At 43.9% G+C, this 25,550-nt stretch overlaps 6 protein-coding genes across 7 annotated transcripts; 4 read left to right on the top strand and 2 right to left on the bottom strand.

The window, feature by feature from the left end:
* Window positions 1–857: 857 nt before the first annotated feature.
* BCIN_06g02970 (hypothetical protein) lies at window positions 858–6,461 on the top strand. The gene is made up of 2 exons (XM_001556207.2): window positions 858–1,190; window positions 1,276–6,461. The coding sequence occupies exons 1-2, from the start codon at window positions 1,112–1,114 to the stop codon at window positions 6,075–6,077; spliced, it is 4,881 nt and encodes a 1,626-aa protein (XP_001556257.1). The 5' UTR covers window positions 858–1,111; the 3' UTR covers window positions 6,078–6,461.
* Window positions 6,462–6,645: 184 nt separating this feature from the next.
* On the bottom strand, window positions 6,646–8,379 carry BCIN_06g02960 (hypothetical protein). The gene is made up of 2 exons (XM_001556208.2): window positions 8,182–8,379; window positions 6,646–7,840 (listed from the first exon to the last, which is right to left on the bottom strand). The coding sequence occupies exons 1-2, from the start codon at window positions 8,292–8,294 to the stop codon at window positions 6,922–6,924; spliced, it is 1,032 nt and encodes a 343-aa protein (XP_001556258.1). The 5' UTR covers window positions 8,295–8,379; the 3' UTR covers window positions 6,646–6,921.
* A 235-nt stretch (window positions 8,380–8,614) lies between these two features.
* On the top strand, window positions 8,615–10,313 carry BCIN_06g02950 (hypothetical protein; the record flags this gene model as incomplete). 2 transcript variants are annotated; one of them, XM_024693431.1, is made up of 8 exons in its annotated part: window positions 8,615–8,653; window positions 8,734–8,811; window positions 9,044–9,078; window positions 9,128–9,159; window positions 9,220–9,274; window positions 9,325–9,385; window positions 9,438–9,585; window positions 9,635–10,313. In XM_024693431.1, the coding sequence occupies 8 exons, from the start codon at window positions 8,615–8,617 to the stop codon at window positions 10,135–10,137; spliced, it is 951 nt and encodes a 316-aa protein (XP_024549217.1). In that variant the 3' UTR covers window positions 10,138–10,313. The 2 variants fall into 2 exon arrangements, with proteins under 2 accessions (XP_024549217.1, XP_024549218.1); XM_024693432.1 differs by lacking the exons at window positions 9,128–9,159; window positions 9,220–9,274; window positions 9,325–9,385; window positions 9,438–9,585; window positions 9,635–10,313 and having other exon boundaries at window positions 8,892–9,113.
* A 1,272-nt stretch (window positions 10,314–11,585) lies between these two features.
* Window positions 11,586–14,538, bottom strand: BCIN_06g02940 (hypothetical protein). Its single transcript, XM_024693430.1, has 3 exons — window positions 14,026–14,538; window positions 13,012–13,975; window positions 11,586–12,942 (listed from the first exon to the last, which is right to left on the bottom strand). The coding sequence occupies exons 1-3, from the start codon at window positions 14,500–14,502 to the stop codon at window positions 11,834–11,836; spliced, it is 2,550 nt and encodes an 849-aa protein (XP_024549216.1). The 5' UTR covers window positions 14,503–14,538; the 3' UTR covers window positions 11,586–11,833.
* Window positions 14,539–18,963: 4,425 nt separating this feature from the next.
* On the top strand, window positions 18,964–22,985 carry BCIN_06g02930 (hypothetical protein). The gene is made up of 2 exons (XM_024693429.1): window positions 18,964–19,259; window positions 19,382–22,985. The coding sequence occupies exon 2, from the start codon at window positions 19,596–19,598 to the stop codon at window positions 22,164–22,166; it is 2,571 nt and encodes an 856-aa protein (XP_024549215.1). The 5' UTR covers window positions 18,964–19,259; window positions 19,382–19,595; the 3' UTR covers window positions 22,167–22,985.
* Window positions 22,986–23,311: 326 nt separating this feature from the next.
* On the top strand, window positions 23,312–25,094 carry Bcpex4. Its single transcript, XM_024693428.1, has one exon. The coding sequence runs from the start codon at window positions 23,737–23,739 to the stop codon at window positions 24,238–24,240; it is 504 nt and encodes a 167-aa protein (XP_024549214.1). The 5' UTR covers window positions 23,312–23,736; the 3' UTR covers window positions 24,241–25,094.
* Window positions 25,095–25,550: the final 456 nt, after the last annotated feature.

Raw genomic sequence — 25,550 nt, 5'->3', positions numbered from 1 at the left:
AAATGAACCCTCCTCACGTCACTTCCAGCAACGTTTAGACTTCTGGAACTGATGGGTTTGTTATACCTTTCCAGATTTGCCACCCAAGCCTTACATTACCGATCCTCTCGTCGTACTGCCAATCTAATAATTACATTATCGCACGAGGGTACCCATTTAAGTGTATCTACCAGATCTCTAGAAAATCCGTCTTACTTCCAGGTTTCTAGCGATGTGAAGCGATGTGACCTCAGAATATCTCCGCCTCCAAAAATATCCTGAGAAAGAGAGCGAGAGAGGAAAAGAGAGAAGAATGCGCAGTCAACATATTGCACTGCGCTGCACCCACACTTACACCCACACCTAACTAATACTCCAGGTTGATCGAAAACGGTTTCTATCGTTCTATGTAGGTGCCTCGGGTGCTTCATTGTTTTCTTTTACGCAGTGTATCTTTTTCTGCAGGGGGCCACATCTGTTATATTGAACATTTGAAGTGTCCACTAAAATTACTGTGTTTTATTTCAAGCGAGTCTTATTCATCCCATCACAAACTGGCACAGCCGCTTTCGTGACCTTCCTTGATCTTTCTTGATCCTTCAAGCTACCGCTCCTTCCACTCATTTGTTTACGAGTGATGGAGGCTCTATATTTGGCCCACGCATGTTGCTGATCATGGATTTAAGTTGCCGAATTGAGCAAGTCACTCTATTTACGATGCAAGTTCATTAGTGTCAGGCACAGCATCTACTCTTGCATCAGCAAACAATTTAATGGAGATCTTGTTGATCAGCCTTCCATTCCATGGCGAAGGGGAAAATCCTCCCTTGTAACTTTTGGGATGGGGATCTAACTTGTTACTTTCTCGACTACCAAGTGACTTAACTTACAAACCCAACTGTTTAATATATTTCCAATTTTCATCATGAGATTGTTTCGTGATGCAGGCTTGTGGGTGAGCAGTATCCTACTCAGCCCCAGGGTTTCATTTCTTTCAAGAAGAATATAGGAACCTCCTCCTCTTACAAATTTGTTCTTTTCCTCCTTCTCTCGTCGTTTGTCTCTTTTAATTCTATGTCCTCATAAGACTTTGTCAATGGGTTGATGCCCGGCGTATTGTCCCGTTTTCACCATGAAAGTTTTGCCAGTCCTTCTTCTAGGCACCCTGTCTCTTCTACATCCAGTAACCGCTTTTCCCAAACTAGACCAAGGTAAGACTAGTCAATATTGATTTGTGGGTTTGGTTCATCTTGTGGCGTTAAGTGTTACATATGCTGATACCTTCTTTTCTTCTAGGTGATGTAGTTCGAAGGTATACTAATGAAACCTCATCGTCGCATACAACTTCTTCTACCACATTATCAAAAGGGTCTCCGACCACCACACTCATTTCATCCAGCACATTGTCTATCTCTTGTACGGCAACAGTCACTTCAACAAGTGGCCAGCCCTTAATAGCTGCAAGAGAAGCTTGTCCTACCACTGTCACTATCGTCCACACACCCACATCACTTCCAAATAATAATAAAGCTGTCGTTGAGGCATCCACTTCTGAGAAGGCTACCCTTACAACCTTGGCCGAGTCATCCACATTGAAAGAATCGCTACACACTACCGCCTCCAACACAGATCTCAAGTCGAGTTCTATTGGTTCTCATTCAACATCCGTGCCACTCGAGTCTTCGAAAACTTCTATTGAAGCTTCCGGTAAAATTCCAAATACTGCGATCGCTTCCAGTACTATTACCTCAAAGTCAATTGAACCAATAAGTTTAGTGGCGTCAAAAACACAAAGTAATCCAACCCAGCCATCAAGTGTCTCTACTGCATCCACTGCTTCGCATTCAAGTGTAGCTGGTGAATCTTCATTAGCAAAGACATCTGAGTTATCTTCGAAGCCACTTTCTTCGACGACTTTACCTGGTGGCACTACAACAACGCAAGCCTTCACACTGACAGTTCCATCAGCTGACCCAAAAACAATCCTTGCTTCCTCAAAGAGTATCAGCTCATCTGTCTCATCAGTGCATACTGATATATCAAAGTCTGAGCCTTCACTTATCTCTAGTTCACCTAAGACTACCGATTCTATATCTTCAAATACTGGTCCTGCCACCAAGAGCGAGTCTATCACGTCCAGGACTTCCAATTCTGCTTCATCTACGACTGTGATCTCAACATCTCCCTCGGGAACAATAGTCTCTGGGCCAACTGTTCCAGCTTCTCTTGCTTCAAATTCAAAATCTAGCTCAGATGCTAACTTGATATCATCAAGCGGATCATCAAGGATTTTGACGTCAAAAACATCCGAATCTTCTCTACAGTCAACACACGAGTCCAAATCCGAAGGTAGCTTAACCCAATCTTCAGTAACTTCTACATCTAGCTCTCTTTCAAAAGCATCTGAAACTTCCTTTCAATCGACACGTGAGTCGAAATCGAAGATTAGCTCGAAGCCTTCAAAGGTATCGTCAACTATTTTGACGTCCAGGACACCTGAGTCTTCCCCTGTTCCAACAACACGCGAAGTTAAATCGGAATCCAGTTTAAAATCTTCTGCGCAAGTGTCGACGACTGCTGTCTTGACCTCCAAAACATCTGGATCGTCTATTCAGACAATACACGAGAGCAAATCGAAATCAAGTCTACCCCTATCGCCAAACGCATCGGTTCTCTCAACTTCTACAAGTTCAAAAGTCTCTTCTGCTCAAACAACACAAGAAAGCAAATCAGAGTTAAGCATATCGGCTTCATCGGTTCTAGGCCTCTCAACCTCAGTACCGTCTGGGGTATTGACTCAATCTCAATCAACTCACGAGTCAAAATCTAGTTCTTCTACTGCTGGATCTCAACCAACTATAGTATCGTCAAAGGCTCAAACTCAGACTACTCAAGAGTCATCTTCGGGAAAGGAGTCGAGCACTCTCAACCCGGCTCCCGACGCTACCACGTCTCACAGCTCGAGTGTACAATTGCTCTCTTCATCTGCGATTAAACAATCACAGACCACATCTCATAGCTCGAGTGCACAAGGACCAACTTCGTCTGCGATCAAGCAACCAGAGACTGAATCTCATAGCTCAAGTGTACAAGGACAAAGCAGCACATCGGAGTTAAAGGCCACAAGCAAAACTACCGAGAATTCTACCACAGTCAAACCAGAAACTACTTCTCAGTCAAGGCTTGCAAGTACCACCGAAAAAACTGCTTCTACACGAGTACTTGAAACTGCTACAACTAGTGTTAAATCATCAGTCAGTGAAACTTCAAAGCAAAGCAGTTCAGTAGAGGGAGTATCCACATCGATTAATATCTCAGAAGTCCATCCAAGCAGCACTACCTCATCCAATCGATCAGATAAGACTGAGACTATAAAAACAACTGAGAGAGCTTCTCATACGTTCTCTTCATTACTCAGTAAGACTACAGTTGAAACTTCTTCTATTACAAGTGAAAAGCCCAAGACTTCAAATTCGTCTCTCACGTCTATCATATCATTATCTGAGAAGCACTCGACTACTTCTCATACAACTAAGCTTTCAACTTCGGAGGTTATTTCTAAAACAGGAACGGTAAAGGAAGCAACAGAACCTACTACATTACCTACAAGTAAGGTTCAGACTTCGAGTCAAGGTACTAAATCAGAACCATCAAAGTCACTCTCTTCAAAGACATCTGCGTCGACACAAGGGGAATCAAGCACGAAAACAATTTCCACTCAAACCTCTATCTTCAAACCATCATCAACAGACATGAATGCGAGTGTTATTTCAGGTTGTACGGCAACCCTCTCGGTTGTCGGTCAAGTCTTAGCAGTATGCCCACATACCATCACCCTTGATTCATTCTTTTCCCCTTCGAAGACACCAAGCTCTGTTTCACCTACTAGTATTACAGTCTCGACGAGTGTTTCTGCCAGTTCAAAAGTGGCTGAAACTACTAGCAAGACATCTGACAGTAATCCTACTACATCCAATCCAGTTACTTCCAACCCAATTACTTCCAATCCAGTTAGCAAATCGCCAGATGCGTCTAATTCGGTTTCCCAAACCATTGTTCAAACAAATAGCCCGGTTAGCAAGTCTCCGGATACCTCTTTATCGGTTCCTGCAACCAGCAATCCAACAAATCCTGTATCCATCCCAGGGAGTAAGCCGGCCGATACCACAACCAATACCCCACCATCAGGATCTACCGTTTCTGGATCCATTTCAATTTCAACTACTTCTAATCCAGTCACGAGCAAATCGCCTGATGTTCCAACTTCTAATCCAACAACCACTAAATTGTCCAATGCTCCTATCTCGACCTTAGCAAGTAGCACACCGGTTTTACCAGCTACAACGAAGTCATCTGACGCTCTTGCCACTAATACGGGAACTACCAAGTTACCTGATGCAGCTACTTCAAATTCAATAACTACAAAGTTACCCGACTCATCCGTTTTGCCTACGACTAGTCCTGTGACTTCAAACACTAGTAATAGCAGAGATACTTCCAATATTGCCCCAACAACATCACCAACTACTAAAGCTCAGACTGAAACTGCCAAAGCAATCTCGAATCCACAAACAACTTCGAATCCCGTGTCTGTACCCGGAACAAAGCCGACTGATATTGCGACCAATATGGCATCAACAGGGTCAACAGTCTCTCCATCGATTGTATCACCACCTGTATCTGATCTAACTGGAACAACCAGCAATGTATCGCTACCAGGAACAACAAGTAATGTATCAATACCGGTAACAACAAATCCTGTATCTTTACCTGGAACTAAGCCAGCTGATAATACTACCAACACATCACTACTAGGACCTACAGTTCCTGGATCGACGGCAACCCCCCCTGTGTCTACAAATCCTGTGTCTATTCCTGGAACGAAGGCAGCAGATACAGCATCAATAAGCAATCCAACTAACACCGCGACTGGAAGTCTTGCATTTCCACCCTCATCTACTGGAAATACCGGAACCACTACTCCTGCTATTGGAATTCCAGTTGGACTGCCGAGTGACAAAAGTACAGCTCTCCCAGCCACTGGAAAGAGTGATACAATCGGTACCCAACCCGTAGCTAGTAACCCTGGCATCCAAACAGGCGGCACAGAAAAACCACCCTTAGCATCCGACACCAATTCCATAATTTCCAGCATCCAAGCATCACCCACCAGCGTAAAGACCAATCCCGATATAACCACTGCAATTTCCAGCCCTACTATAACTCCTACAACCATTAAGCCTTCACCGGGCCAAACCACTATTGCTCCCGTTGTATTCAATTCCCTAACTCTCAGTCAAGGAAGCTCCAACTTCGTAGTCGGTTCACAAACTATAAAACCCGGTTCCGAAGCCACTGTAAGCGGTGAACGTATCTCGATCGCTCCATCCGGCTCTGCAATCATCATCAATGGCGTAACCACAAGTACTACGCCCACACCCACTCCATCCAATGGTGCCAAGGCCGTTTTGACAACCACCACTGAACCCCTCCCCGGTGTCGTTGTCGTCGGAACATCTAGTGTAACAGCCGATTTCACTAAATCTGGTTTCGTCATTGGAAGCGCCACTTTGACTCCGGGAGGTGTGATCACGCAAGGAAGTACTATTATTACTCTTGCTCCTAGTAGTACTATCTCTCTCCCTCCAAACGTCGTGGTAATTGGATCTTCGACCTTCACCAAAAATTCTGCTTCTGGTGTTGTGATAGGTAGTCAAACTCTGAAACCAGGTTCCGTTATTACGGTTGATGGATCTACGGTTTCTTTGTCACCTACCGGGAATGCGGTGGTGGTCAATGCCAACAGTGGTTTTGTAACTAGTACTGCTACTTTGCAAAGCGTAGTTCCGTTGAACAGTCTGGTCATTGGAGGACAAACGCTTACAGCCGGGGGGACAGTGACGGAAGGTGGAGATATATTGAGTTTGGCGGCGGGAGGAACGGGGATTGTAGTTGTAGGGACCATGACTGTGGGTGCTGGAGGAGCAACAGAGACGGCGAAGAAGAAGAGTGCGGGTGTGAGAATGGGAATGGGAATTGGTGGATGGGGATTACTGTATTTACAGGTTTCTTTTGTGCTTTTGGGGTTGTTGATGTGAGTGGGCTTGTCGAGGGGTGATTATTTGAGATGTTTTATCTTCTGGAGATTGGAGGTTTGGGGAAAGGAGAAGAGGTGTTTTTTTTATATTTCTATATTGAAGAGGGATGGGTATTTGTAGCTACAAAACAGGATAATGAGATCATATCATAGCGTTCAGCGAGCGAGCGAAAAGTTTTGGATAGTTTGGAGGGTGTGTGTGGGTTTTCTTTTCTTTACTTTCCTTTGTTTTGTTTTTGTATTACTACTATTATATATCTATCCAAAGCCTTTGTATCTACGATATTATTTGTTTATGGAGATGAGGAATTTGGGGATGATGAATGGGATCAGTCGAATGGATTAGAAATAGGAGCATAATGATATACCTACATATAATGACATAAAATTCATTAACGTCCAATTCGATATTCCGTGCTCTAAGACGAGGACTTCACAATGAATGTGGGAAAGATTATATTGAATCTTGATGAATTCGCAATAACGATGGCAAATTATTATTCATACTTGGAACTTTTACATACATCAACGATGTATATTTTCCTTTGCGGTCATTCTACTCTTATGACTGACTAATGTATCATTTCGGATGAATGCTGAATAAAAAGGTGTTCTTAAGTAATGTAATTACATTTGTCTCTAATCGGCTATGTATAGGTACTGTACTTGTTATCTAACGTTGTATCGATGGATTTCCGCGAAGGATTGTAATCCCTTCTAATATTCTACGTGCCGTCTATTCCTTCACTCTAAATCTTACTCTGCAAATTCAATGCACGGGATGAGACGAGATGAAACCGAATCCAAGTCGAGGGAAATAGAGTTCTTAATAGGAGTAAATGAACCTATTCCTTCTTTGCTCTCTTGCTTGTTAGCCCCTCGGTCATACATTGAGCGACATCTTCTACCGTCTTTCCTCTTTTTCTCTTTTCGGTTTTCTCCTCTCCAAGCACTGTTTCGTCTGCGACACTTCGGTAAACGTCGGCAATTTCTCCAAAGATACCTTTTCCTTCCTCTCCTTTTCCATCGGTGGACTCTCCACCTGAGAATCCTGTTTCCCCGTGACAAATTCCGATTTCCTCCATTTCTCGTACCCATCTATAGGCTTTTGGTGGCATACCTGTGATTCCTCCATTCACAGACTTCCATAATCCAGGTACTCTTTCACTCATTTCTTTCTCCAATTCTCCCAAGACGCCCAGTCTTTGAGCAGATGTGAATGCTTGGATACATAAGGCTGTGAATCCTTTCGTAGTACTAGCGAAACAACATTTAAGACCTGATGCCTTGCCGATTTCTTCGCCTAGATAATTGGTATTCAAAAGATCTGCTAGATGGGCACCAGATATAGGAGCTTTAGAAAGTTCATGAGGTCCAGAAATGGGGATTGAAGGGCGGCTCCAAGCATGCTCTAGGTCTGGATCAATGGATGCCGTGGTATTAGGAGTAGTGGTATCATTTTTGAGTTTGGGTGCACCACCAATGATTCCACCATCGATAAATTTGATGGATGGTGATGTGGTACTAATATGAGAAGCGACTGAGCGAGCAGTAGCAGGAGCTATGGCGTTTAGGTCGAGATAAAAGAGGGGGGAGGATTTCGGTGGCGAGAGAGAGTTAAAGGCGGTGGTGATCCGAATTGCCAGTGGTAGTGCATCACGAGGTGGAACAATCGAGAGAATGTAGTCCGACTGCGAAACTAGGGATGTGTCTGTAGGTAGAAGTTCGATTTTGGATTTTTGGGCGCGATCATGGGTATCTTGGCTAGGTGAAACAAGGTGAGTTCGATGTAGAATAACGATACAGTAACGGATATTTTCATATGTGTATATATACAACCATCAACTTTGATGTTTGAAAAGCTACATTAGATTCTCGTCTCAATACTTTTGAAACGGAATATACATTGGCCTATTCGTCATGAATCTCCTCCCAAATCCATTCCAAGCATGATAGTTGACTGTGCTTAGAATGTTCATATCTCAAGCTAGATTGGTCCATTCTTTCGAAATCAGAGCCAGTTTAATGATGAGTTCCCCTTGGAAATCATAGCCCCTCTTAACAGCTACTGGATAACATAAGTTATAGAAGATAATACAACCAACCTTCGACCCTCAATGTTCGTCACAACACGATAATTATGGGCAATGAGCAACTTTGCAACACCCATACCCATTTCTCCGATGGAGATTATACCGACAGTGGCAAGTGGTGACATTTTGAAAAGCTTGATGCAAGAAGAAGAGGGACTGAATCTGTGAATTCTGTTATCTAGATTGTGTGAATTACAAGTTTGCGATTTCGGAGAGGGAATGAATAGCGATTAGCTGCGGCGCTGCAATGCAATGCATGTGAATTATCACATGATCCAAGTGCACAGACCACTTGTCGAATCCTCGTCGCGACTCACAAAAGTTGACGTATTGAAGAATCCTTGGATGTTTTGTACATTGTACATGAGAGTTAATCACCTCAAACAAGCCAATATATCAAAAAATCCGCCCTTTTTCAGTTCATATTCGTTCCCATAACTTGACAATGGATCAAAGCCTTGATGAAATTAGTGGTGATCGCCAGGTAAGCCCTGTCAAAACCCGACGCCTCGAACATGTTGTCTCAGCCTTGCAATACGAAATAGTACTGATATCTTCAAGCAGCAGAGAAATGGTGGAAATCGAGGTCGACAAGGCCGCAGAAACAATCGCAATGACTACCCTCGTGATGGTGTAAGAAAGGTAAGAACCTCTCTACAAACTTTCCGACGACCCTCGAGTCTCGAGTCCCAAGTCCATTTGCTAACATTTCACCGCTCTAGGTGCATACACCTCCTCAATCATCAGATACTTAATTCCTCCCCGAATGTTCTCAGATCGCATCGCTGCTTCAATCAGTGCATGACGCCTCGATGGTTCATGATAGTACGTAAATAGAATATATAGCTAACCCACGCCTACTCTCCTTTGGCAGCCATATCAAGGAGATGATTCTAGAAACATAGACTCGTAAGTCTTAACCTTCCCAATAGGATTGAGAATCAACTAACAGTGTTAGCGAATGGGTACATGACAAATACGATGATCGAAGTACGCATCACTTCCATGCTTTCCGTTCTTTCTCGACCACCTAGCTCACAAATCTTTCAGACGCCCGTTCTTCGAATCGCCCGGAAAGACGCAACTACGAAGATGACAGACCAATGTATGCAATATGCTCTTTTCCGTTCGGCGTTTCGTGCTAACACAAAATAGAAACAGTGGAAAGGTTAGGGTGGAGAACGTACATTACGATTTGACGGAAGAAGAATTGGAGGTATGAGATACGAAAAGGAACAGAAAGAGTTTTGTTGCTAAGAACGATTTAGGGTCTTTTCGAGCGCATTGGTCGTGTTTCATTCTTGAAGCTTGATTATGACCGAGCTGGACGTTCGAATGGTGTCGCTCATGTAACTTATGAGGACCCAAGAGATGCGCAGAGAGCCATTGAGGAGTTTGATGGGGCAAATGCCAATGGTAAAAGCTATATTCATGCTAGATATATAACTATTTTAACACTTTCTAGGTCAACCAATTCGTTTGAGGTCTGTCCCAGACGGTCCATCCAGAGGCCGTGGAGGCAGAAATCAATACGAACCATCGAGATCAGGTCGCTCCCTGGCCGATCGCATGACTATTCCTCGTTCTCGTTCTTTATCTCCTCCAATCAGGCATTCTGATGTCAGCAAGCCGCCACCTGAGAATGTTGATCGATATGTTCCGGGCGACCGAGGAGACCGACCTGACAGGAGGAGACGTTCGCGCAGTCCTCTGCCACGCCGAGGAAGAGATGGTCGCAGACCTGGTGCAAGGAGAGAAAGAGGAGATCGCAATGCCGGTCGTGGAGGAGAGAGGCCTACAAGAGAGAGCAGACCAAAGAAAACACAAGAAGAACTTGATGCCGAGATGGACGATTATTTCGGAAATGGATCCAAACAGGAGGATAATGTCAATGACACTGCGAATGAAGCCCCAGTTGCAGCTACAGAGCACAATCAAACTGGAGATGATATTGAAATGGTTGAGTAGATTTTGTGTTGTGCAATGCAAGAGCAGGAGGGAATTCAATTTTAGCTATGAATCGCTCGTGGAATAGATTGTTCAGCAAGTATATCGGAATTTCTTTATAGAATGAAAGCAACCAATACATACATATTTAGTACTACAGATGATCGAATATATCTCTCGTTTTCTTCGTACCTCTAGATTAAGTAAAAATGGTTTCTTGATTGCTCATTTCTTTTCCCAAGTATTCTCGGCAATCCACAAATTTCCCCCTTCGTTTAGAATATTCTCCTCCTGCCGAGACGAGTACTCTCATACTCGTACCTCCAACTCAAATTATGTTTGCCAATTCTTCTCATTTTTGATTTATTCATTGGATATTTCTCCAATTCACCGATTGGATGTGTCTTCATACGAAATCATCGTCCATCAAATTCACTACTTGCTCACTCTACGCATTATAGTATTGACGTACTCACGTAACCCCTCATTCACTTCCATCGTATACGCCGATTCCTCAAATTCACACTGCAAGGCTACATTCTCCTTCTTCGCTACATCCTCATGTCGTTGTTGTGAGCCCGTGTATTGATTATTTCGGTTCTGTTTTATTCGGCGATTGTGTATATGATTTTGTGTGCTTCTTGAGGTCTTCTTCTTCTTCTTCTTCTTCTTCTTCTTCTTCTTCTTCTTCTTCTTCTTCTTCTTCTTCTTCTTCTTCTTCTTCTTCTTCTTCTTCTTCTTCTTCTTCTTCTTCTTCTTCTTCTTCTTCTTCTTCTTCTTCTTCTCCTTTTTCTTTTTTGCTCTGATGTTTTTTTCTCCTTTTCTGCTTTTGGATTATTGTGTATATGTATTGTGTATTTGTTAGACTAGATAGATAGGTAGACTGTAAATTGATGTGCTATCGCTGGAAGATACAAGATACCTGTTTGAAGAGGAGGGGAGAGGGGGTTGTTCTCTCTTTCCCTCTCCCTCTCTCTCTCTTTCTTTTTTTCTTTTTTTCTTGTAGCAAGACAAGACAAAACAAAATAGAATAAAATAAGATGAGATGAGATGAGATGAGATGGATATGCACCACAACCACAACCACAACCCAAACTCTAAACACCGAGCTCTAATAAACTCATCCAAGATGCATCTTGCAAGGTGAAGCTTTTGAATCTGTAAATGAATGAGAAAGGAGATATACATATACATATACATATATGAATGATAAAATTGGTTGATATGAGGTGTGGTGTTGTGTTCATTGTGTGATTCTGGATATGTTGGATCCGGATCTGGGTACAGATGTAGATGATTGGTATCGAGTGAGTTTTTGTTTTGATTTTTGGGGGGGAGGGAGAGCGAGAGCGAGAGCGAGGGTCAGAAGTTCAATGTAGCAGCCTTATTGTACATATCATAATTTATATTCACATTAACATATTCTCCCTAATCAAATTCTAAGACTTTTCTCTCGTCAATATATAGTTTAACGTTCAAATGTCTAGTATTTTCTTGGAGCTTTGTGGAGATGCTATGTATACGCGTTACATGCTATATTTCCCCATAGGGCATTTATAATTTGTGTTCCTGACTATACAGTTATTTTGTAGTTTATGATACATGGTGTCTAGTCTCAAATACCGAGTAAGTCCTCATATAACCTTTATAGCTTCCTAGGGCCATAGACTTGCGAATAATGACTCAGCGGGTACGAACCGAACTTTCTCTCCGCCCCTTAAATCTTCGGTCCCTCACTCTCCCCCACAACCGGAAATCTAAATTTCTTCTCCGTAGGAAAGACTTTGACCTTCCGAACCTCAACCTCTTTTCTTTCCTTCTCCCCAACAAATCTCGGCCACCTAGTATGCCCGACCCTCTTTTTCCTGACCACCTTCCGTTCCTCTACTTCGGGAAAGATCTTCTCAAAAGCTTCATCCATACCATTTTCCCTCGACAGGAGTCTAGCCTGCAGGACCATATTTTTCATTTCCTTCTCCGCCTCCAAAACAAGCACGCGGGCATAACTAACTCCTCCTCTCTTCCTTGCCGCTTCGATTTTCGGATTAATATTACATTTTTCCAGTAGTTCTTTTTGTTCTTCTTTTGTTGGAACGCGGCCCGTCGTGACGATGAATCGGGACGTCATTTCAAATAATGATTCGTTGTTTTTTGCATCGGAGCTAAATCTTCCAAACAGAGAATTCATTCTCATTTTGTATTCTACAGTCTGCTTCGGTGATGTGCCTGGTTGATGACGGTAGATATATGAATACGGCATATCGATTTTCGTATTAATGAGTTCGTGTGATTTGGCACTTATTCGCTTTTGGTGAGAAGAATGGAGGTAGATTCCTGACTCAGATACTGCGCCAAATTCGCCTTTGCGGAAGGTTAAAAAAGGCAAAGTCTGGTTAGAGGAAGTTGAGGAGTCGTGGGTGTCATAGCTGGGTATTTTGTCGATTGTGCTAGGAACCACTCCAAATGTAGTTTTGCTAGACCAACTCAGGTCTGTGGCATCGCGGAGATTTAATTCGGTCTTTTCTGGTTCCTGTGTAATAAATCTCTTTCTTGCTACCTTGTCATCGACGATGGAATCCACGTCAATGGTTTCACTCGATTTTATAGTGTCCATTGGAGATTCGGGTTCTTTCAACTTATTGGGATTGATGGTAAAGAACTGTATATGGTCACCTCGTCGAGCGAGATTGCCTAGTGTCGAGTCTTGTGCTTTCTCCATTGACTGATCAGTATACTCAAAGGACGCCGAAACAATATCTTCGTATGTCATTTGAGGATCCAAGGATAAGAGGCCTTGTTTGGCGCCCCAACCACCACCGCCGCTCACTGAAAAGATTTAGTCAGTTGTGTGCTAGATGAGAAATAGAACGGATAAACTCAATGCAAGTTACTCACCAACGCGACAAAGAATGGCTCCCAGAGCTATTTGGGTCCCGACAAATCTTAGATTCTTATCATCATTGCTCCAAGTCGACACGAGATCTTCTGCCGATTCAAGCGTTGAAGCCTTGAGATTGGGGTCCAGGAGTTCCTTTCGGTATATCAACGCCCACACTCCAATGTTTGTATGCAAATTACTGTACTCCATAAATCTTGTAACCTGAGTTTCCAATTCAGATGAAGCCGGTCTGTTATCTGTATCTCCTGGTCCAAAAGATAGTTGTCGAACAATATTACCTAACCCATTTGCAATGGGTCGAGGCAAAGTGAGAGGAACTGCTGGTACAAATATTGGTGGAATCATAGTATTTTCATAATGAAAAGCTTTGATATGCTGATATTGTTTTTGCTCTCTTTGTATGCATTTATATTCACCCTCATTTCTTCGAGTCCATTTAGCTATTTCAAGAGTAGAATGCTTGCCGTTCACAAATAAAGTATTTGCCAAAGGTAGACTTATCGTAGTAGATAATGCCAGCTCCCAAGGTTTTTGCGATTTGTTCCCCGAAATTATGAGATGTGACAATTTATCAGGATTCTTTGCGTTATCTTTGAATGATTCGGGGTTCCACACATTATCGGGCCTCAATACTCGACTGCGTAGACCATGCAAGAATGAAAAGCCCTCGAGTGGCCCAGCCCGCTCCGCTATGGGAATATCATCAGGTGAAGGTGCAAGCCCGTCAATTACAGCACCAACGACAACAACGTAATTCGGCTTGCCATCCACATGATGATATGTAAAGCATTCCAGGACATGTTTGATAAAATTCTCATCATCTTCAAGCCAACTTGCAAACGCTGGGGTTGCTAGGATAACGACTGCTTCCTCGGGCGCAGTCAGAGAGGGGTCTGCAAGATATCGAGCTTTCGTCATGCGAGCACGATTAGAAATGAGCTGGAGAACTTGTTCTTTGGTCTATATGATATGAGTCATGGTGGCATTATAAGAGTACCAATGTAGCTTACAGTGCGCTTGGGATCCGGAGAGATGATGCTAAATTGGCGGGGACTCAGCGAAGAAGGTTTCCGGTCGAGAACCATATTAGGGGCGATTGAAGTAGAGCTATCATCGTTGGCTCTATTAGTACGGATTTGTCTCGTACGAGATCGCCCCCCGCCTGTGAGGGACGCTCTCTCCAAGTTCTTTTGTAGGTCTGATTTAATATCATCAACCAGGTCCCCAACGACCGTCTCTCCAGAGACAGAGGGATGATATTTGGAGGATTCAAACATAGATCTTACGAGCGTCTTTCGATTTGACCCAACTCGAGATATTTTGAATCCACCTTCGTGGTCTTCTTTTGTGACGTCGCCAACTTTGGCAGTGAGAGAAAATGCGCGCTTGGCAATTCCTTGTCGGCGTGGGCAACGACCCACATTATGAATAACTCTACTCGAGATCATTACTCGTCGACACGAGAGATTGAGGGTCTGATATCCCATGTCGAGAGAGTCATGCAGTTTCTCTGTTTTCTGGTCGAGTAACCGCCACGCGAGGAAGTGAAATCATTGAATTTTGCTTAGTCATTTATTTCACGTGATAATTATTCTCCCAATCTTTTTGTTACCTTGGTGCTTGAGGTTCACGACGTTCTAGTTTAGGATGGCAAGTAAAACATTAGGCACGATGAGCTGCATCTCGATCAATCGTATTTTCCAAAACAACATGTTTCTCTTACTCTCTTATTCAATAACCTCACCGAGGTTTTATATTTGCTTATTGTGATTCCCAGCCCAAGAAAGGCGATTTGACGAACCGAAATTGGATCTTCATGATAGTCCTTCGCTGATTTGAACAACGGCGAAATATCTCATTATACTGAATAAAAATTTAATGTAGATGAGGTAACTTTGATTTATCCTTGCACTTCTTCATTAATACATGACTGATATCATCAAAAGCAAAATGATCGTAATTAACCCGAACAGAGCAACGCTTCGGTTACTTGCTTCGGTGCCTCCAGATTTTCGTTCAGACCGCTATCTCTAATCCATCCGATGGCGTAAGTACGGAGTATGGCTTCAAAAGAGGCTGTTCATGCTGCAGCGTGTGCAGCTGTTCAAGAAACGACGCAGGAAGAGGCTCGACCACAAGAATCGAGGGTGGCCAATGAGAGATCTGGTTGGCGATTTGGGCTGGGGGATCTAAAACGTACTTGACCATAACCAGGATAGCTTGTGGTATGGAGGTGCAGAAAGGCTACACTAATTCCGATTCCAGATTGATGCATGCATGGCGAACAAGAGATGGAGAAATGGTAGGGTAGTTCGGGTAGGGGGTGAGAAGGATGGTGATCAATGATTGATGATAACTGGTCAGTACTTCAAAATTGGCTGTTGGTACAGCAATAATCAAATTTGAATCCCTCCTCGATTTCCTAATGGAGTACAAACAGGTGGGATAATCTGGTGACTATCCTTTACCAAGATTGGGGAGAGAGGGGTTAAAAAGACGGAAGGGTATCTAGTTCGTGGTTAGGGAGGACACGGCAGAGTGAACCGACCGTCAGGAATAAATAATCAAATCATATCAGTAGCCGAGATCCAACGATCTCTATGGTGTGTACTTTTGTTTGGTTGCGGTAAATTAAGTATAATATAAGACGCAGGTCCTTGATGAGCTGGAGATTATTGTGAATTTAAGGTTGGTTTGAGGGACAGGAGTTATTCGTATGCAAAATGGTGGGAGATGAGAGAATTGGTGTCATTTGTCTCATTCGAAAACTTCCAAAAGGAACAAATCAATATGACGCTGATGGGGAAACTTGGGAATCCATGCTTGTCTTCTCCATACAGCATCTGATGTGTTCTCTCGCCTTACGCGGCTGAAGGATTAAGCCTGTCCATCCTCACGATTTCATACACTCATTAGCCACAAGATTTTTGCAGGTCCGAATTTCAAATGGGATTGAGTTCCCTGAAAGACCCTTAAAAGCTAAAACTTTGATTAGTGCATAGAATTCGGGTAAAGTCACTGGATTTGGGTAGATAAGTCATTAGTTTGTACGGCATATTAGCCTTTAATCAAATGACTCGGGACTGTCAGTTTGTCAAATAATGGTCAATCAGAATAATGAGTAAGATGGCGTGGGTGAGACTTGGAGCACCTAGGTAGGTAAGTGATAGAATCGATGGATGAATAAGGCACTGCGCACGAAGAACTAATTGAAGATGCTAGACTGGATGCGAGCGCTAATGTGAATCAAAATGTCTAATGCGTTCGAATTATCCGATTCCTTCTTTTCTTGCACAGGAACTCACGAGTGATAATGAGACAACTATGCAGAAGATGCCTGGCTAGATGTCCACTTTTCACAACACTGCAGTAGTCAAAAGATAAGCAGAACAACCGGGAGGAAGTTAAAATTCGATCCAATGGTAGCCGAGCGAGAAGGACTCTTATGCACATGGAAATGCATATCTTACGCACATCTTACGCATCCTTTCTCAAGTAGCTGCATAGAATTATTCCTGTCTTCAGCATAGAACGATATCTGCACAATGCAAGTAAGGGAAAACTTCCCTCCAAAGCAGTTTAAGCTGTGTGTTAATACGTTTGGCAGCGCCATCCTCGGCCACCCCGGGAAAAGTTAGAGAAGCTGCAGCGGTTCAGAGAGACTGAATTGGAATTTCATACTACTTACTCCATGCGGATTTGCAGTGATACTTTTTTGGGAACACTTTACATGAGGGCATTGAAGGTAACAGAGGTCGAGATTGAAATCAATCACTCGATCAATGTACACACACACACACATACCCAGGTCCTAGGCAAGGTGTGGAAAATTACTTTTCCCAAACACAAAACTGTAGCAAACTCAGCGTCATCATACCCGGTCTGTCTGGTATCGCGATTCTTAAGATTTGATAATAATAATATATTGTCGGAGGTTTATTACGGTGTGAATAAGATGATGCTGGGAAACAAGAGTCAAATATTCAGAATTTTTAGTAAGGGTTACCATACCGAGCATACCTGCCTTCGTCCAGATGGCCCAGGGTACCGAGTACGATGATTGAGTTTTGTACCAACCAATACTCAATGCTCTCGTGTTTATCCAGGAACTACCTGGACATCAGGAACAGCCAGGAACGATCAGGAACGACCAGGAACATTTTGCTAGGATTAGTCTATTTTTATCATTTTGAAGCTTCGGCTAACTCGCCCACGGCTCATTAGAAGGACATCTGAGCACTTTTCCAAGTCCAACCACCCCCGCAAAAGAAAGCACAGTGTAGGTACATCTTCATCTTATCTCTTCTGAAGTCCACCGGTGGCTCCATTCATCAGACGAAATCTTGATGGTCAGCTGCTGCGGTTGCGGTTACGATGGGGTAATAACCAAAAGTTACATTCGATTAGCCCATCCACCAACGATGAGTCGTTGCTTAGCTACTGACCTAGTGAGTGACTGTGGCTGGACGCTTTGTTCAACACCTCCCTCCCTCCCTGGGAGGCAGTTTGTCGATTGTGAAATGTGCTGTCAATTTTGTCTTCTTGCATAATCTCCCCTTCGCCATTCATAAACTTGGTGCTATTCGATGGTTGTTGCCATATGGAATTTTGGCTTCGATGTTACCTAGGACACTCTCACTGTGCCTACTATCGCATCCATGGTGGGTTTTATTAGTTGTGTACATGGAGTACAAGATAGAGTGCTCACCGTGCAACATGTAACCCGTAATGAGGACGTTAAAAAAGAAAGGACTTTAAAGTGATGATTTCTCCAGGACAACGAAGTCTCAGATATACTTCCGATGAAAGGCTCTCACTGCGTCTGGAGAAAGGGTTACTACTGGTTGCTACTGTGCACCGCATCCATTGTGCGTCGTATACGTATTTGTACGTACGGTATCGGTATTGGGAGTGGGAGTGCGAGTGGTATTGCACGGTGGTATTATTTGTCCTGGATTCGAGATACGAATCTATAAAAATGGTTCCTGGGCAAGCGGGCGGGAAAGATCCACGTTCTCTCCGCTTGTTTTTCTGATCTATCTGAATTCTGAATAGACTTGACCAAGATTACGACCCAGGTCGGGTGGTACGGTAGAGTAGTGTATTGATGAGGGATGGTTACCAAGGAAGTGAAGATGTCTGTGTTGCAGACCGATCGATAGCATCGATAGCATCGTGACAACGACCACTCCATCGTCATGATGCCATTTTCTCTGGGGGCGCTCTCCAATGAGAAATGTTGTCGGGGCTCTCGTCGACGTGAGATTTGTTTCTTACGTCTTGGGTGATGGACACGATACTGTCAGAAGAAGGGACATGGGACATGGGACATTGGACATTGGATGCCGACATGAGTGAATTGCACTGTGAAATACGGACCAAACACACGATTGATGACATTCAATTCCCCAAATTAATAAGATTGCTTTGCTTGACTTTACCTACTTGCCTTTACTTGCCTTTACTTGCTGCCTTTACTTGCCTTCACTCACCTACCTCTCTCTTTTTTCTTTCTTCTGTAGAGTTTACCTACCTGGTACCTAGCACCGGCCTAGCTGGAGATACCTGGTACGTACTTCTCTTCCTCCACTTGCTACTCGACTCTCATGCTCTCGCTCACCACTTCACTCTCCCTCACCACCTCACTCTCCCTCACCACCTCACTCTCCCTCGTCGGTGTCTCTCTTCCATGCATATACATGCACAAGCACTTTTATTATCCATCTTTTATATTTTATCTGCTCTCCCTCTCCCTCTCCCTCGCCCTCACAATCTCTCTTATTTTGGTCGCCAGCTTCGTCCTAATTTCTCGGGTCCACTTTTCCAACACTCTAAGCTCTAGCGCCCTTTCTCACTAGCAACGCCAGCTTTGGGACGAATCTCAGAACTCACATACCACCTCTCCGTCCTTTTGTAGAAACTCAATTTATTAGTCCTTCGACCTTTTCGGACACAACTCTCTCTCTCTCTCACTCTCTCTCTCTCTTCGTCAACAACCCACCACACCACCCTCTTCCCTCCAACAAAAATTCCTTCTTTCTTTTGGTAGTAGATTCAGTTGCATGTCCATATCACCAGGGCTTTGCTTCTGATCTCTACCGTCCATTCCTTTAATACTAACGTACATTTTATCACTCCTTTCTCATTTGCGAATTTACGAAGTCACTTATTCATCCATTTGTCGATTTTCAAGAATCAATTTGTCCCAATATCTACAGTCTTCTCACCTTGGCTGCCTCCCAATGTATGTCGAGAATTTATCATCGCATGCATCATCTACCATTGCGATTGACTTTCCATTGCCTCTTCTCGCATTTATTTATTTTGAGTTGGTTGAAGGGAGGGTGTGCTAATTCATGGTCGCAGATTGGATCGTTGTCGTTGTGTCTATCGCTCGCATTCCCATTGAACGATTTGAATCGAATAATTCTTCCTTTCGAATCCCGTACATCTCGCCTTGTATTTTTTTTGGAACTGCGAGCGGTTTCTTCTTCGACAACATTTTACTTTTCACTTTAACCATATGCTATTCTTCTAAGGGTTTGTTCGGTTGTTGGTTATCGATCCGATCTTAGGCAACATGGCTACCATATCAACAACTACACAAAGTGAGGTTAGCAGCCCTTCACAGCTGCCTACCTTCGTCTTTCCTGCACGAGCTTCTCCATCGTCTATCTCAGCAACATTCCCAAGAACCACAGGTCGGCGCCCGATGTCTATACCTACAGAATTGCCAAGTTTCTCCTTCAATCCTTCGACAACTCCATCGCCCGCGAGCCCCGGGCTTTCTCCACCAATCTCTCCATGTTTCGCCAATTTTGATTTATCAAATTCTCCTAGAGCGGCTGGACATCGCAGAGGTACGAGTGAATTCATAGGTGGAGATGGCAAGGTAGGCTCGAATACGGGATTGATGAGCACAAGTCCAACTCAAGTGGAAAACGCTTTGCCTCCACCTAATCCAGGAAGACGTGGACATGCACATAGACGTTCTGCTGCTGTATCCGCACACGATATCAAGATGATTCTGAACCCTACCGCTCCAAACCCACCGGCAATGCCACGAGGAGGATCCGCCCCAAATTCTCCATCTGGTCATGAGAGTCAACAAGGTGCAATTGGCCTCGCTAAATCTCCCAGCAATGACGAAGTCTCTTCCATGAAACCCTTCAATCGTGCCCGCGTTGGTTTCTCGGATAACGTGGAATTCATTCCTCGGCCCGTGAGCGTCGTGTCTAGTGACACATCTAGCACAGTCACAATGCGACCATCTCACTCGGTATCGAATTCCCTGAGCTCTGTTGTGTCGGGAGGAACTGTAACTCCACCAGCTAATCTCACTCCTCCAAATAAGGATCTTCTCGCCTTACCATCGCCCAATATTCGAGGAGCAGATTCACGACCCAGAACTGCCAATGCCATCTTGGACCCGATCAAGGATACAACTCAATCAACAGAGACTTGTCCATCTTCAAGGCGACGTGGATCTATGCCTCTACTTGATGATATCCAGACCGTTGCCCCTCCAAGCCCTAGGAAGAAGTGGACATTTTTCGGACACGAGCCCGTATCTGGTAATTCTTCGCCAAGCCGATCACGTCCTGTTAGCTCAACTTCTATGGATAGATCGGAACCCAGTGCGCCAGTGTGCTCGCCAGCAACTCCCAGATTTGACCATGATATTTACTACATGCCATCCATCGAACCCTCAAGTTCACGTAGGTCTTCAATTTCAAGAAAATCTGGCAAGAAACAAAAGAAAGTCAAGTCATGGGCAGGATCGATATTGTCGAGGAAATCTCGCAGTCGCGGTCAGAAGAAAAAGGGAGGCCGCCGTTCTGCGACACCTCCTTTGCGTCCCTATTCGGCAATGAGTGACTCCGCGGCAGTTGATATTCAGCCATTGCCTGTTCATGCTGAAGAGCCCACCGCTCCCGAGCCACAAGACTATGCGTCATGGAAACCAAGACAGACTTACCCATCTGACGACGATGCCATGAGTCCTATTATTGATCTAGATGCCGCTCTTGGTCCATTCAACACCCCTTCCTCCTACGGAGCCGAATGGGAATCGTCACAAAAGACATCATCCAAGAGACGAATGCACAGTGCGGCAGGCATGGGTGGATTTATCGGACCGGGTATGCATTATCATCGAAGAGCTGAAAGTGCTCCTGAGATGGTTCCATTCGAAAATAGATTTGGCATACATCGTCTTGGTAGCAGCTCCACCATGGCTGATGTATTTGAAGAAGACGAGGAAGATGATGAATGGGAGGACACCAAGGCTTCTTCCGACAAAGATTCCTTGGCCAGAACCGAGGATGATGATCAAAATGCCCTTGGCATCGACATCAAGGTTGTTGACGCGGAAGCATTCAACAGCGACAAGAACACGGATTGGCCTCTCGACGAAACACCAAGTGTAAACCAAAAGGACAGTGCGAGCCTGAAATCTGGCCACTCCAATATGTCTTTAAAGGATGAACCAAGAATGGAAGAAGAATCTATTAGCCCAATCGAAATTGTAGATGACTCTATTCCTCCCAGACCCGATTCCGGTGCACAATCCTCGGAATCTACAGCGACTCCGCCTTTTCGACCACGTCCTGCCAAAGATCTCGCGCCCGTTGAGATCAATCCCTTTTCGCTACAGCCTGCATATCTCACCCAAAACAGTCCCCACTCGACCACTCACTCCTCGTTTCCATCCCCCAGGTCCCCATTTTCATATGATACTCAACGCATATCCACGGCTCCATCGTCGATTGCAGATGAAAATGCTTTCCAATCCTTACTACTTGGCGAACCTGGACCAGAATTGAGAATGTCTGTTGATGATGTTCCATCACTAACAAGTAGCAATTCTACCATGACGAGGGAGAGTGGTGCGAATCCAGGTTATGTATTTCGCGATGGTCAACGTTCGGTTTCTGTCTCATCTGCTAGTGGTCCAACCCGCAAACGCTCTAGCATGGCCAGCTTGCAACGATTAATTAGCAGTTCTCATGGGGAGAGAAGCAAGTTATCCATTGAATCTCGTGCTCCCAGCAATCCCGAATTGGAGAGAAAAGATAAAGCAAGCAGGAGCAAACGGATCAGCCGCATGATTCAATTCTGGAAGCCCAAGGAGTCAAAAGAATCAACATGATTGTTGATTGTGCTGTACCATATAATTTTTGTCCCCGACTCACCATTTCACTTACACACAGCTCTACAACTTGTGCGGGAGTATCGAATTCAACCTTATGACACGAATTCGGTACACATGACTGGAACGATAACCTGTCCTCATTGATATTCAAATGATTGAACATGGGCGGGAATAATGTGTATCTATTCACATTTAAGGATCAATCGACCTTTGATTGGTATCCTACTTTTTTCGAGCTTCATTGGTTTACACCTTGGCAGAGCACTTTGCACTTTTGAGCGAGAATTTGGCGTTCTTCAGATTTGAACAGGCGCGATACAGATGAATAACTTTACACTACTACATGCGCATCTAAATTTCTTTCCGGGATTTGGAAAGACTCTTCTTGCATTGAGGACAAGATGTGTGGGCGGCTAGTTTCGAAACGTTCTCTTATTTTAATGATAAAGCTGGGGTGTATGGGGTAGCATGAAGATGATTTAGTGTTTGCTTTGGATTTTGCTTCAATGACTTCTATTTCCCGGGCGTGCGGGAAGGAAGATCACATTTCATTTCAATCATGGAATTTTACAAATAGGGATTTAAAGGAAGGAGTGGTTACATCTGCTGGTGTGGGGCGCAAATATCTATCTCTGATAGGAAATATATTTCTCATCTTCATCTTCATCTTCATGAGAGATTGGAATGATGGGATGGAGGAAGGGTGGCATGTCTGTAGCCAGTAGACTGCGAGAGCACTCATACTAAAGTATGGTTGATGCGACTAACATAATGAATATACTGAAATTAGAAATATACATTCTTTTATGCAATATAAGGTCTTGATATGTGGATTGTGACATGATTTTATGATATGTATGATTATGGTATGTCTATGTAAGATTACAACTCTTTGATGATGTTTCTGTCAGCGAGAGCATCATATTTCTCATCCCTTCAGTTTACGAAATTCTAGACTGGCCTCATTCTTTCGACTTCTATTTCTTATTTTGTTTCAAATGAACATGCACATTTCGAATTTACTCCTGAGCTAAAAGGGGGAGATGGTCTTCAGATAGCTAGTTTGATAGTTCAGAATTCAGCCTTTCATTGCCTTGTGCACGAGCCTCTCTAATCTCGACCTCGGCAACTAAAAAAAAAACGATGTGCTTGCTTGCTTGCTTTCAAGGTTAAGCTTCCTCGAGTGGCTGGTAAAAGATAGCATAGCATAGCATCTTCGAAACCCCGACGATATCGATTTCGATTTCGATCTCGATACTTTTCTTTGACTGTTATCATACGTTTGTAAGGAAGGCTCCTGGATAGAATTCCCAAGGCCGTGCGGTGTTTGTTTTCGAGGAATATTAGATTTGTCTATCGCTATCGATTTATAATTACGATACTTGTGGGAGGATAGGTTTTATACCTTTTGTTTTCTTCTTCGGATCACCACGGGCTTCTTTCCTGTGCTTCTTCCTGCGGAAAACTGGGGGTTTCATTCGAGCTTTATATTACACGAATCGCCTCGTGTCGTGTCGTGTCGTATCGTATCGTATCGTATCACATTCCTCACATCTCACTCGCAAACATGTCTCGGTCACCCACCAAGCGAATCCTCACCGAACTCTCCGCCTACAACCACTCCCCTCCCTCGGCCAGCCAAACGGGTATCGTAGCACTGGCCCCCTCTCCGGCCTCCATCCTCTCCCTCTCCGCCATCCTGCAATGTCCAGCCTCCTCCCCGCCCTCCCTCGGCTACCTCGGCGGTCGCTGGCTCCTCTCCATCGCGCTCCCCACCAACTACCCCATCGGCGCTCCCATCATCCGATTCGTGACGAAAATCTGCCATCCGAATGTGAAGTGGGAGACGGGCGAGATTTGTCTGGATGTGCTGGGCGATAAGTGGACGCCGGTTTTGGGGGTTGTTGGCGCGTTGGAATCGATTGCGTCGTTAGTTGCCGGGGGCGGAGATGAGACGAGTCCGTTGAATGTGGATATTGCGAAGTTGAGGGGGGTGGGGGATACGGTGGGTGCGAGGGCGCTGGTTGGGTGGTGGTGTGCGGAGGAGAGGTTTGAGGGGAGTTTGGATTAGAGAGAAGGGGGGTGTAGGAAGTGAGAAGTGGGAAGTGGGAATTGGGAATGGAAATTGGTGTGTGGGAATGAAGACGTATATTTCGTCGAATACCTCCCGATGCGGAATATCTTCCACGAGACAGCGAGTTTGCAAACGGTTTGAGAACGCACTAGCATTACATTACATCGCATTGTGTTGTATTGCATCACATCAACCACGGATTCTATCAAGCGCTACCTCACACACAACACACACATACAAGAGACTACGAGAATGAAATGAATACTTTGAACGAATACAGCAATTGGAGTTTGTTTCCTCATATTAGCACGGTGTTTGGGTTTTCATACATATATGTTGGCGGAGAATATTCTGATTTTGATTTTGATTTTTGATTTTTTTTTTTCTTCTCCTTTCGTTTGGAAAGAGATGCAGGTGGGATGAGATGAGATGAGATGAGATGGGATGGGTATTACATCATATATACATATATGCATACATTACACGAAACTAGGAAAGGAATAAGAAAGGTTGGGAAAGTCATAAAGTTTCTTGTATATACAAACTTATTATTGAGAGATTGGTGAGTGAGTGAGTGTTGAGGATGAGATGGGGTTTATATTCATGAATTCTTATTCATATTCTCATTTATATATAGAGAAAGAGAGGAATGAAAGTAAAGAGAAGATGTATATTTTCCTTCCTGGGTATTTATCTACCTCGTTGCGTTTTTAACTCGTGGATTTTGGGTTGTAGCGGCGGTTGTTGTGATGATGAGTATGATTGTAATGTAGTTTGGAAGTTTGGAAGTTTGAAATTTTGGGATTTGATGGCTTGAGGTGAATAGATATTGTTGTTTTGTTCTTTCTGTATAGGTGTAGGTGTAGGTGTGTATGTGACGTATGTATATGTATATGCGAGTATAAAGTTGGGGAATAGTTTCTTCTTGCTTGCTCTTTCTTTTTTCCATTTCTTTTTGGGGGAAGGGGTTTGGTGAGGGATGGATTTTGCATCTTTGGGGAAGAGCGCGTGGAGGGTATGGGAAACACATATATGATTTGCAAGTCGTTTGATTCGAGGGTTGGGATTGGATTTGGACTTGGATAGTTACGGCGTTGATATTCTTAGAGTGGAATTCGAAGTATTGGAGTTTTATTTCAAGAAATTGAATCACAAATCCATGGTCTTGAGTCGGTGAGAAATTCACAGTTTTGAGGTTTTTATTTTTTTTTATTTTTTTTTTTACAAAAGAGTGCTGTGTTTCCAAAGAGCCGTATCTTCTATCCCTCCTAGATGCAAATATCTAGGTGTGATTAGGAGTGTGTTCG

Source organism: Botrytis cinerea, chromosome 6, assembly GCF_000143535.2.
Source record: "Botrytis cinerea B05.10 chromosome 6, complete sequence".
NCBI lineage: Eukaryota > Fungi > Ascomycota > Leotiomycetes > Helotiales > Sclerotiniaceae > Botrytis > Botrytis cinerea.
Note: the sequence above shows the minus strand (reverse complement) of the source record. Positions and strands in the feature narration are given on the sequence as shown.